This window comes from Pygoscelis adeliae, unplaced genomic scaffold (genome assembly GCF_000699105.1).
Source record: "Pygoscelis adeliae isolate BGI_AS28 unplaced genomic scaffold, ASM69910v1 Scaffold127, whole genome shotgun sequence".
Lineage (NCBI taxonomy): Eukaryota > Metazoa > Chordata > Aves > Sphenisciformes > Spheniscidae > Pygoscelis > Pygoscelis adeliae.
The window spans coordinates 6,600,129-6,613,216 of record NW_008825208.1 but is presented as its reverse complement, the minus strand read 5'-3'; the positions used below and the strand labels follow the sequence as shown (position 1 = coordinate 6,613,216).

General features: G+C 45.2%; 1 protein-coding gene across 1 annotated transcript; it reads left to right on the top strand.

The window, feature by feature from the left end:
* Nucleotides 1-5,082: 5,082 nt before the first annotated feature.
* On the top strand, nt 5,083-11,230 carry SLC46A2 (solute carrier family 46, member 2). The gene is made up of 4 exons (XM_009328968.1): nt 5,083-6,151; nt 7,771-7,854; nt 9,519-9,675; nt 11,173-11,230. The coding sequence occupies exons 1-4, from the start codon at nt 5,083-5,085 to the stop codon at nt 11,228-11,230; spliced, it is 1,368 nt and encodes a 455-aa protein (XP_009327243.1).
* Nucleotides 11,231-13,088: the final 1,858 nt, after the last annotated feature.

The following is a 13,088-nucleotide window of genomic DNA, read 5'->3' as shown; positions in this document are numbered from 1 at the left end:
TCTACAGAGCTTTTACTCACCCTTAATGCCTTTTCTCAAACTGGTTATTATTTAACTGTGTTTGTAGGCTTTTCAGTACCCATTCACCATTGCCATAGAAGTTTCTAGACTTACACAAAAAATGAAAATATGAAGTAGATAACCAGGATTATTTCTAAATAGCTTTGGAGAGCACTTGGGGGGGGGGTTGGGGGGGGGGGGCATTTTTTGGTTTTGAACCAAGTTTCTACAGATTATTGACTGCAGTTTATTCAGTAGTGAAATTTTTTAATAATGTTTTTGCTATGGTTATTTCATTTTTCCAGATTGTCCACTTTTGCTTTATTCAACATAGGATTGCTTAAGCTGTAGTTCTAGGAGAGTTTGTTTCATTCCATTTCTCAAGTCCATTGCTGCCTGCACACTCTTGAACTTCGCGATGCTTCCATGCCAAACCCATATACACTAACAACTTTAAAAAGACATGAATATTAATGAAAAGGAGGATGTGCACACAAAAAAAAATCATTTAGCACCAGGATTATCGGGGGCTTATCTAAGAACTAAAGCAGGATTTGTTCTGTGGTCCAGCTGATCAGGCAGACACCAGGTACCACAAGAAGCTTTTTTTTCCTGCTTCCATGGAGAGGATTAATGTTAAGGCATACAGTTAGATGTCAGCACTATTAATTGCCTAAATTCCTCAAGCTAAAGAAAAAAGAAGCCAACTCAGCAAAAAGTGTGTGTTGAGGATTCTGTGTTTTGTCCTTCCAGCAGAGGAAGAAGCCCACAGGACACTCCAACCAAGTAAGCAGGAAACTCTGAAATGAGAAAAAATAGACAAAAACATGACATCTGGGGGTGAAAGCAAGACAGTGCAGGTTTCTGGTGCTGCTTGGTCAGCCAGTGTCTGTCCCAGAGGAAACTGGACAGTTTCCAGCTCCTCACTGCTCTCCCGTGTTGCTCTCAAAGTGGTGGGGAGGGTCAACTTCTTCCAAGGGAAGGCTGGTGGACCTCCCCTACCCTGACATGGGGTCACCCCTCCTCACCATGCTTCACATCAGTGCACTCTATGAGGTCTCTCCGCGGAGCAGATCTGTTCTCCAGCTTTTTTTTGCAGTCTGCACACTGCCCTGGGCTTTGCTCATGTGGGGCAATGCATGAGGCCTCAAGGCATGGGGGAACGAGGTGCCACGTGCTCGTACTGCCTGTGGCCTGGGCTTCCTCTTCCTCCCACGAGCAGCAGAGGAGAGCAGATGTTCCCACAGGTGATCTCAACATGTCTGGTGGTGCTGCGCCTCCTGAATGCCGGACTGCTGACCCAGGGGTCTCGGTGTCTGAGACACCTCAAGGTGCACCCGTAAGGGCATGATCCTGCATTTTATTATGGCAATGGTGGACTTAACAGCTGTTGTGCTACAGACACTGGCACCAGCATTGTGAGTTTCCAAACAGCCTGGATGTCGTTTTCCAGAGCCGCTGAAACAGGGCTGCTGGGGTGGCCTTTTACATTCAGGCATTAGCACGTACCATTGGCAGCTCTGGGTCCAACAAAACGACTGCCCTGGACCAGGATGTCACATCCCTGTGGCGATGCGGCAGCTGCCAGGAGCTGCTCCCCCTGCCCCATGCACCTGGATTTCTGTGCAGCCTCCGCTCCCCCTCCACCTCCCGCAGCTCTCTGAGCAGAACCACGTGCCTTGTGAGGACAGGGGCAATGTATAATTAATAATATAATACAGTATATTTTATAATATAAAAATAAAGTGAGGAAGCCAACCTCCCAAACCACAGAGAGAAAGAGCACGGCTTGGCATTACAGTCTGTGGTCATTTATGACGAAGGCATATTTTTGGAAGGAAAACAGGCCATCACTGAAATAGCTGCTTCTCTCCAGTATTTTCAACCAGCTCTCCCTCTCTCCAGCGCTGTAATGTGACCGCAGCTCCATCCAGGCTCAGACACGGGTGCTTCCCAGTCCCCAGCCATGTTTCCCCGCCTTGCCACTGCCACAAAGCTGCAGCGTGCATCAGGATGATCTGCACGTACCAAGGAGGAGGAGGAGTTACCGAGCTGATTTACCACCTCGGAGGAGAAATGTCTTGCCAGCCAGAGACTGTAAATCACAGATCCCATCAGCAGGCTTATGGGAGGGAGATGAAGAGGGCTTACACGCCCCCGTTGGATTGCAGTCCTGGATATCAAAAGGACCTTTTCAGACAAGGAGTGCTGAATACCAAGTTCCAAAATGCTGGTAACTGCCAGGCCCGGCTACCCCAGCATACTGAAATGCCTACAGTAACCCTGTTCAGAAAGAAAAAGCAATGTAACTGTCATAAATGGTTTAAAAAAAGAAAAAGCAATACTGCATAGGAATGTATAACATCGCCACAGGGAGACATCAAACACCTTTATTTGGCCAGACTGATAAATGTTCAAGAGCTGGTGCAACATGGTGCTGACCTGGCCTCTAGTGGGTCTCCAGACAAGATGACTCTAGAGAGGGATGCCCTAAAACAATGTGTTCCTTTTCCAGCAGGCTACACCAGTGTATTTTTGCTTTTTGACTAGTCTCAGTGATTCTGTAGGTGCATTTTTCTTAAATGTCAAGGGCCACTCTCTTACGGCTCTTAAGGCTCCACTGTGTTTATGCCACATGGAAGTATTTTAAAGTGGATGCAAATGTCCCTATAAATACTGGTAATACGAGAACTAGGCCCCATGGAAAAGCTGATGCTAGAGAATAGTAATTTTGAAGTCTTTGTGGCATCAAATGAATATGGTATTCATGAAAAGTATTTTGCAGTGGGAAATAATCTGGAGCCTGGGTTAAACTCTTACTTTAGCACTCACTGTTTTGCAATTACTGATGTGAAATTATATCCTTCCACGAGAACTAGTTCTAAAAGGTACATTTAATGTGAATGAACACTCAGAATATCCTGGAAATACATATGTAATTCATGAGCTCACTAATGGCATTAAGCACAGTTCATTAGCTATCTAGGCCTGAATCGCATTAACCATAACACAGTATCACCTAAATGTCAAGAGTGTCAGATGAATAAGCCAGGCAGCCTGTACAGGCAACAAAGTGTGGAGGAAAAATATCCCTTATTTAAGAGTTGAGCAGATCTGCAGTTTCTCAAGCGCTGTGCCTGTAACATACCTCTGCACTCCAAGGTAACTAATGTCCCAAATTGAAGCTTGAATGGGACAAAGTCATTTATCTTTCCCTCTAGTGCCTGGTAGAAGAGACGGGACTCCCTGGGTGAAGCAGAACGTGGCAATTCCTCTGGCTGCGTTTGTTGCTTAAACTGGTCACAGGCTGATACTTCGGTGTTTTCAGTAAGGCTGTCTGGAATTTTCATCCTCTGGAAATATTCCAGGGCTTGGAGAAAAAGATTTGTCCCACTTCTGAGTAAAAACTAAAGAAACTAGACACCTTTTGCAGAAAATCTGGGAAAAAAAAAAAAGCCAACTGTTGGAACAACCCACATTATATTTTACAGCTGGCTATGAGTCTTTTGGCCTGACAAAAAACCAAATTCTCTGGTGAAACTGAAATTGTGTAGCAGCAAATCACTCTAGCAGACAATTCCCCACTCCTTTCCCTGTTAGTTCTTGGGACTTTTATTCCTTGAATCGAAATATAAAACAAAAATTATTGCACAACCAGACTAAGAGTGAAAAAATGAAACTCTTGAGCCATGAGTACACAGGCATTGAGTAAATGTCACCTGAATCAATAGAGAGTGCAACAGATGGAGTTTTTAACATTGTTCTTGCAAATTAATCATTACTTTTTTTTTAAAGTAATCATAAATCTTCCTAGAACAGACTGTTATTCTGCCTGTTATGATTCATTAAAACAGTACAGAATGAGATCATTATCATTTACGTTAGCATTTTTGAGGCTGCCAAATATCCTCCAAGTATTTCCTGCAGCTGGGACCGCAAGCATCTTCCTTGGAGCTGGCAGCCTGCTTGCGCCACATCCTGCTCCAAGAGTTTCTTGTGTCTCTGGTCAGCCACACCACCGTGCCCGCAGGGACCCCGAGCTGCCTGGGGCAGGTCGCTTCGCTTGACCCCCTTGGGCAGCAGCAAAATCGGAGGCTGACTTCAAGCTGCAAAGCTGCACGTGGCATCAGCGCCTGCAGAGAGGCACGGCCACCACCCTGAGGAGCTGGGACTGCAAAACGCTTCCCCGGAGGTGGGCTCTCACCCAGCCCAGCCAGCTCAGCTGGCTGAGTACTGGGGCGCAGCAGTTGCCAATGCTTTTGGATAAACTGGGACTTTCCTCCTCCTCTTGGAAATTCCCACGTTGTAAAGCCAAAGGACACAGCAGGCAGAGTGGCAGCCGTGGGAGGCAGGTTGCCAAAAATAGGCTTTTTCCCTTTTAATTTCTTTCTGGTGTAATTTCCTGACCACGTTATTGAAACAACAGTGACATAAGGGGCACGATGCAGCAACAGGGCAGACGGGAGTAAGTAAGAGCAAAAGAGCCAACAACATATTTGTGTAGAAGAAAGGAAAATAGCCGGCAGTAAGGGGAATTCACAAATTACCTGACAAAAAAGCACACAGCCATCCCCTGCCCCCACAGCCACCCTGAGAGTCCTCTGACACATGAAGGATGCCAAAAGGGAAAAAAAAAAAAACCAAACCAAACAAAAAACAAACCACCACCCAAATTGCAGCAATTACTTGATATGGGCATTTTCACTACCTAAACTGGGAGAGAGAAATTCCCCTGGGTCATCTGACCTCTGTTGAAACTGCACCAGGAAGAGAAGCAGCAGCAGTCGGCAAGTGCAGGGCGTTCTCCAGCTGTACAAAAGCCTCTCGTGCGTGAGCTGGAGATCAGAGCAGTGCAGGGATGTGTGTGCATGCATATACGTAGCAAGGCGAGGTGAAAATATCCTCCCAGCCAGATCATCTCTTGCACAACTCTCTGACTCTGTGCAGCCCAGCGGACCTTTTGTTTTTTCCTCCTCTGTTCCTCTCCAAGCATGCCTACAGAGTAGAGCCTCTGAAGAGCCGTTTCCTCCAGCGCGTCTCCCTGAAAACGGCTCTCCCCAAGAAGAGGTGGTTGCCGGTAGCATGGTGGGGGTGACAGCGATTAGGACGTGGATTGAGCCGGTGGTCGCCGGTTCCCAAGTGGCCAGCGCCTTCTACGACACAGCGCTGCTGCTGGTGGTGAAGAACTACTACAATCAGACCAATGCCACCGCTCCCTTCCATGCACTGGAAGACGCTCAGCAGAAGGCTGTCTCTAATTTTTATATCATCTACAAGCTAGTCCTGGGCCTGAGCCCACTGGTGTCAGCCTATGGCTTGTCCAAGCTGGGGGACAGGGTGCATCGGAAGATCCCCATCTGCTTCCCTCTTCTTGGCTACTTGGGCTCCAAAACTCTCCTGCTCCTCCTGATCCTGCTGGGCTGGCCAATCGAGGTGATGTATGGGGCTGCTGCCTTCAATGGGCTGACGGGAGGTTTCACCACGCTCTGGGCAGGCGTCATGGCTCTGGGATCCCTGGGCTCCTCCGAGAGCAGGAGGTCTCTGCGGCTTATCATTATTGAGCTGGTGTATGGCCTCGCTGGCTTTCTGGGAAGCATGGCATCTGGCTACCTCTTTGTTGGCTTCAGTGACCGCTATCGAGAGGGCACTGTGCTGGTGAGCTGCAGCATCGCCTGCTATGCTTTCTGCCTCCTCTACAGCATTTTTGTCCTGACAGTCCCCAAGCCAGAAGCTACCTGCCCAGCCAAAGCCAAGAGTGCAGAGGAAGTGGGCAGCCAGCTACCAGCCCACAAAGAAGCAGCAGCAGCAGGGAGTTCCCAACCTTCGGAGAGCAGCAGCTCCACGCTAGTATCCCCCTCGAAACTCATGATCATCATGCTGTTTGTGGCAGCAATCCTCTATGACCTTGCCGTGGTTGGTGCAATGAACGTACTCCCACTCTTCTTGCTCAGGGAACCTTTAAGTTGGAATGCTGTGGAGATCGGCTATGGCAATGCTGCTGGGTACGCGATCTTCATCACCAGCTTCCTGGGGGTATTTGTGTTCTCCAAATACCTGAGGGACATTACCATGATCATGATCGGAGTGGCATCCTTCAATGCTGGCATCCTCATCATGGCCTTTGTACGGTGGACGTTCCTGTTCTACATTGGTGAGTCGAATGGCCGCTCATGTAAGCGAGTACACCCTGAGAAAGGGGCTGGGGTGTTTCAGCATCAGGAGAAGGGCTTTTGCTCTGCTTCACCACGAGTTTCAGAGCAGGGAGCTCAGCAGACCATCACACAAGCGATTCCCAAGAGGGCTTCATTATCATTCCCCTCTCCCCACCTCTCGCTTTGTACTCCTTATTGCACCCTACAATATCCAGAGAAGGATATGCTCCTGCCAAGGCTTAGTTTAAGGCGGGTTGACTTGTAATTTGTCACTTGGTCATAGCCCAGATCTGAGCAAGGGAACAATGCTCACACCACAGGGGAGTGGGGATTGTTGCTGGCTACCTGTACTAGTCGGACCACACCGCTAAATTAACGGGAAGCACTGCCTTCTTGTACTTCAGGCTACAACAGAAACAAATTGGCAAAGGTTTCCTATTAAGCGAACACCTTAAGACGCGATTTATTTTTGTTACATTAAGGCATTTATGGCTGATGGGAAACTTAATAGTGAAACATGGAGCTGCTTTAGCAACTAAAATAGCATGAGAATGTAGTGTACAAATCTTACACTGTGTATAAATGACCAAGGGGCAGGTAACAATAGATGGGGCAGCATCCCATGACGAAGGAAAGGCAAGTTTATTGTTGGGAGGCAGCCTCTGCAGGAACACAGAAAACAAAACCCAAGAACTGCATCCATCGTGGGAGTGAGATGGATGATTCGTATCTGACAGAGTATCATGTGTTGCATGGCTTTGAGGTTTTGCTTCTGAAAGTGAGAAAAAGATCTAAAAGAAATGGCCTGAAGAGATTTTTCTGTCTGCCCCTACAGGGAATGAGAAATTGAAAATCAAACAAAGTTATTCTACAGGGAAAGATGGTAGGATATCGTATTTGTGTACTAAGCCAAATATTGAATTAAATTTTTAAGAGATTTTGTTTGTTTAGGCAATCAGGCTGGAGAACAAAAGATAAAAAATTAAAATAAAAAAATGCTTGTTTAATATTAAGTCCATCATGAACGCATGCTGCTATACAGTGTGCAGGATGCTTATTCCCTGCATTGCAGGAACACCTCGGTACACCAGACATGGACCAAGTATTCACTGAGGTTGGTTCTGTTGGTTCTGCTGACAAGAAGATAATTCCAGCTCTTTAAAAGTTTCCACACTAGAGACAGCCTAAAATACTGCAAGTCAGAAGCACCAAGATAGAAAACAGCTATAGTGTTATAAAGTTACTGTTCCTGTCAAGGCCATGCATGTAGCATGGGGTGCTCTCTCTGCTGGTTAGACTCAAATCATCGGCCTCACTATCTCAAAGGACGGTGCTACACTCCATCTACGCTGGGATTTCAGGCTGAGACCGCAGCTGGTTTGGGTGAAATACCTCTGCTAGTGGAAGCAATAGGTGGCTTATCCACAATCACTTGGCTGAAGTGAGGACCTACACTCCTACCAAAGATTTGTACTTCCTTCTGGTACTCCAGGGGCAAGACAATGTGAAGCAAAGGCCCTGCCCAAGCCAGAGGCACATAGTCTTCAAAAGCAGTGGTTGTTGTGTTGGGAGACAAGGAGCAGGTACTGATGGTAATGACATATTCATTGCATTGCAGCACGGGCAGTGATGCTCTTTGCCCTCATTCCCTTACCAACCATCAGGTCCATGTTATCCAAACATGTTGAAGGATCGTCCTATGGTAAGTGCTTTGGTTACCTTACTGATCAAAAAACCCTCAAATCCCTCCATCCAGCCTAAGGTACAAAGAGAAAGGCAAGTTATTGCTGCAATCTGTGCTTTGCGTAATAAAACCAGAACAGTTGGTACCACAAACGGGAAGGGAGGAGCAGAGAAACTTGCTGGACAAGATTGTCACATCCGAACTTCTCATCCTCGGTTGTGTCATCATTGATTCACAAAATTTTCAGCACGTTCTTCAAGAGATTACTATCAGCGTGAAGCTTAAAGGCAGGGAAAATATCTGAGGTGCTGCTCAAAAACACAGTGCTCCAGGGAAAACAAAGAGAAGCAAGATGTTGGGTTGAAGCACTGTGGTACTCACACCATTTATATTTGGCTTCTTTTACTGCCTGTTTTGGGAAGGATGGATTTCTTTCAGCTTTTTTCAGTTATGCTCTCTAAATATGTCTCCAAGTGTTACCTGGCTATTTGTTCTTGTCAGACCATGATTTAACTAACAAAGGATAACCTTTGCATAAAAATTGGCCCTTTTTGGTAAACAGGAGTGGAAATTCTTTTCTAGTAAAAAATGTATTAGAAAATAGTAAAATATATGTATTTTACAACACCATATTGAAGGCTACCAGTTTTACCCCAACAAGCAGGATTTAGACACAATAGACAGGACTGGCCATGCATTCAAACAGCACCTCGGGCCCATGACTGCTCATGCCTCCTCCAAACATGTTCCCACAGCCATCCTCTGCTTCCTTTCCCCTTCTGCCACGCTGCTCTGTCCCCTGTGCATCCCCGCTGCTTGTGCTCCTCAACGCGCTCCATAGCAAACTCCCCTACCTGCCACAAATAGCACAGCTCACACCCCAAATTAATCATTATTAGTAATCATAACGTTGTTTTTAACCTCCACCATGAGCCATGCAGGCTGCATTTGATTACAGTGGCAGAGCAGCTCTCGAGCAGGACCGTGCAGCAGAGCAGCCCTTGCCTCCTGGTAGCAGTGTTGTCTCCTTAGCTGGTGGCAGCTGGTGCTGTGCAGCTGGAGAAGCTGCCAGGGCAGCAGGTTCAGTGCACAGCCCTGACCTCGCTCCCAGCCTGCACATCCCGGCAGGGCTGGGTTACTTCCCCTTCCCGCATTTACCACAGCAGAAACAAAAGGGTGCGCTTCAGCAAAAAAGCTGTTTCAACTAGGATTCAGCTTCTGCCTTTCCTCCTCCCTAAACATCGTACAAATCACACGCACCTCCCCATTTCAGGCATTATTATCATTTTAATCCAGTGGACTACTCTTCTGGCCTAGGGCAGAAGCAGACCCTGACTAAAACCTCTCCTGTCCTGAAGATGTTTGCCCAAGACTACTTTTCTACATCCTATGGAAAAAAGCACTTATTGCCCAGTTTGTTGCTGCTCTTCCAAGCAGCTACCTCTACATCTAGACTGTTTAAGCAGACGGTTTTCTAGTTGGATCTTTTGTCCTATGCCTAAAAGAAGGAAAAGTCATTTAATTCTGGTCCAGAACAGCAGCATATACAAGGCTCATGCCATCTGGCACTTGTGAAGCAATGACCACATTTTTCTTCCACACAGTGGTGATCCTGGATTCGGCAGGGAGGTACCAGAGCTGTTTTTTTCTCCCTGGTAACAAACTATGTTCTTGTTTTACAGGTAAGGTGTTTGTCCTGCTGCAGTTGTCTTTAGTCACCACGGGAGTAGTGACATCTACAGTCTACAACAAGATCTATCAAAACACACTGAACTGGTACAGCGGCTTCTGTTTCATTTTGTCTTTTGTAGTTGGCTGCCTGAGTCTCCTCCCTTTAAGGTAAGGAATAGGAAGGGTTTTGTCCAAAAGGACACACTGTATTCTCTCCATGCTTCCTGATTCTAGGTCTAAAGTGTGTAATACAGGAAAAAGAAAAATTTTTTTGAGTTAAAAAAAGAAAATATTGGAAAAAGAGAAAGAAAAATCTTGCAGAAATGAGTTGAGAAATATCAAGGAGATTCAAAGAATGAAACTTGCAAGTGATCTAGCCAATGTTTTTAATCTTCTTTTTGTTTAATGTAACATGAATTGCTGTAGGAGGAATATTTGGCAGAGTTTAAGAGCTGATAATCCCAGGGGACAAAGCCTTCACACAAATGTAGTACTACTATTTTTGCAATATCAAGCAAGTAGAATGAGGGAATAATCCTACACAATGTAAAACGTTTTTTAAAAAAAATCTATTGCAGGTTACTTACTCATTGTGATAGAAAAGAATAACCCGAGTCTCCCCCAGGTGTTCCTTTCAAAGAGAAACCATTACCACATAGTGAAGGAAATGGTTACTTTTCTGATCCAGTGAATTTGCCCAACTGTACAGCTACAGAGCAACTGAGAGGTACAATTTCAAAAACAGGTTTTAAGCAGCAAACAAGCTTAATTTGAAGAGAGAAAGCTGAAACAGCATCTCCATCTACTCTTCCAGAATTTTTGAAGGATCTCCCTCCAAATTTCACCTTGCCCATCATCCCCTCCCTAAGACCCTCCAGCTCATTGCATTACTAGAAACAGCAAGACTCTTCCACTATGAAGTTAGAGTGAATTGTGATAATGTTGGTATTTAATCCATGCAACAATATTTTCATTCAGATATAAGGCAGGTACTGGATAGGGTAATGTCTGATCCCAGGCAAAATTCTTGCCAAGTTTTGCTCTAATTAAAAAAAAAAAAAAATACTAGAAAGTCTAAAGGCACTATGTATACCGAATTCAGTGTTATCATTTAGATAGGAAGAAAAGAAAAAGCAACACTAAGGAAAGCTCTTAGACCATCAGCTCTGCCTCGTCCAGCGCACCAAAGGCTTTTGGGCTTGTGAATACATTTGACACCTGGTGTCAGCAGGACTATGAGTGTGGGGAAGGCTACTTCACACTCATCGTTACCCTGGCTCTGCTTTCCTCCTCGTATTTTCCAGATACAAGAGCGACTCGTTTCCTATGCACAACCCTGCTGTTTAACAATGAGTCACTGCTAGCTACTCAACTGCTTTTTAACACACTCTCCAAATAGAAGTTAGCACCATTATCAGCACAAACACGGGTTATTAGGACTTAAAGTCTGAAAGATGACAAATGGTGCCCATGTCATTGCTCGTACACAAGAGTAACTTACAGAGAGGCTGGCAGATCCTCGAGAGGAACCACACGTGCACTCAGCCAGCTCCAGACACCCCAGCACAGTTTAAGCTAAAGAATTGATGGGGAACAAGCAAACTGTAGTTTGAGAAAGTAGCTTGCTAGCTCTCTTGTAACTTGCGTTTTTATTGCTCTTTACAGCATTGTGGCAATCAAACAACGTTCGACCACTGGCTCTCTTCAGATTCTGACCGAGTGACAGAGACTGTACCAGCTAAAGCATCTTTTGGTCTTTATCAACTCTCTGAGCTACCGAAGTGGAAGGTTTGCCAAGCATTAGTCCCCCCAGTTATCATCATTACAGGAAGCATTTCATTTATGTTTCCACTTCACAGCATGCCACAGCCTCTCAGCCACTGAGCTCACCCAGGACAAAGACGTTTGCCTTGTTATTGCTGCAGTGCATCGTCTTGCAGAGTATGAGCGTTGGCTATTGCACACCAGCAGTCTTCAGAGCATTTTGCTTTCCTTCTAGGCTGATTAGCAATAGTGCAGAGTGACAAGAACAGTGTGGGAATGAAAAGGGCATTTCTAGACATGTCATTCAACATGGAAGGGGAAAGCAGAGGATCAGTTTTCCATTAGTTCCTTCTTGTCTGTTCATTCAGAAACCTCAGGGCAGTTCTGTGACTCTGGCTGATGTAGGAGGGGTCCTGCAAGCCACGTGCTGCTGCTCTCCATGTGCTACAGAAGATGTGTCAGCCCACCTGATCAATGTTATGTAGAAGACCACTAAATACAGAAATACCACCATAAAAAAAAAATGTAAGATTAAGACACTTCTAGTAATCCCTACAATAAAATACTCCTGAACAGATGTTCATGCTCCTGACTTCTAGGAGATTGTCCCACTGTCCTCAGACAGTGCTTTAACAGAGGTCATGAGAGGACACCTAGGACTCAAGAGCCAATACCAGCATTTCAACTCACACTACCAGTATGTACTACTCTTGTAACAGGTTAAGAACAGGTAAGTGAAGCACACTACTCCTACAAGCTTTATGGAGGTGTAGGGATGCTGATGCCAGGTAACAGTCACCTTGTTACCCCAGCTTTAAGCTGGGTTGAAACCCCTACCGAAAGGAACCTCATACAATATAGCAATTGGCATGAAATGTTGTCAGCTAAATCCAAACACGATTCAAAAGACTGGCATACCCCAGAGGGATCAGGGCTTAAATTATGTGTCTACTTACATGCTAATTGAATTAAGAAGGATTAAGTGGCTTCCAAACTCCTGGACTAAGTAAAGGCAAGTTAAAAGCCCTTCAGTAACTGAAATAATCTGGAGGCAAATCGGGCAGCTTCAGTTCAAACCAGGGATGCAGCAAGCAATTGATTACTCACTATGCAACCCCTTATTCTGAGGAAGTTGCTGCCACTCCTGTTCCACTCACGTACACACTCTTGCAACCTTACTCAGCTCCAGGCTTCACTTTCAAGTAATACTAGATGTACTACAGCAACAGACATATGACTTTTAGTTAAATCAGCAGTGGAACAAGTTTTTAAGATAAGGGTATTTCTGCAGTAAGATAGTGAGCTGCCCAGCAAAGTAAGTGCACACAGCGTTTCAACAGCAAAGGCTGCAAAAAACGAAACTTTACATTCTAGGTAAAGGAGTCATCTTTTAATACATTTATTGGTCCACTCCATTAAATTAATTGAGGTAAACAAACGGTGCATTTTAAAAAAATGTACACACTAATAGAGAATTACAAACAGTTTTACCTCAAAGTGTTTTTCTCCATCAATACTAGTTCCATAGTAAACAATGCACAAAGTATATTTATACAGAGATATATGAAAGAGTATAGAAACATGCCAGCACCAGAAGGCAAGACAACATCTCATAGCCTGCAAGTCTGAACAAGTGCACAGTTGCCAGATTTGGTCGAGTGCAGGAAACAAAAAACACCTTCCCATTTTTACATCGTTTACTAACTAATTCACACAGAGACAAGTCTATTCACGGCTTTCATTTTGGTTTTTAATGGTATGAACCGCGACTCTGGTTCGGTGAGTGGGTTTACACAGGATGAAAGCGGAAGAGTCTG

Coding starts and splice junctions, on each gene's coding strand:
- SLC46A2 (XM_009328968.1), top strand. CDS start 5,083: ATGGTGGGGGTGACAGCGATTAGGACGTGGATTGAGCCGGTGGTCGCC. Junction 6,152..7,770: donor GACGTTCCTGTTCTACATTG/GTGAGTCGAATG, acceptor ATTGCATTGCAG/CACGGGCAGTGATGCTCTTT. Junction 9,676..11,172: donor CTGAGTCTCCTCCCTTTAAG/GTAAGGAATAGG, acceptor TGCTCTTTACAG/CATTGTGGCAATCAAACAAC.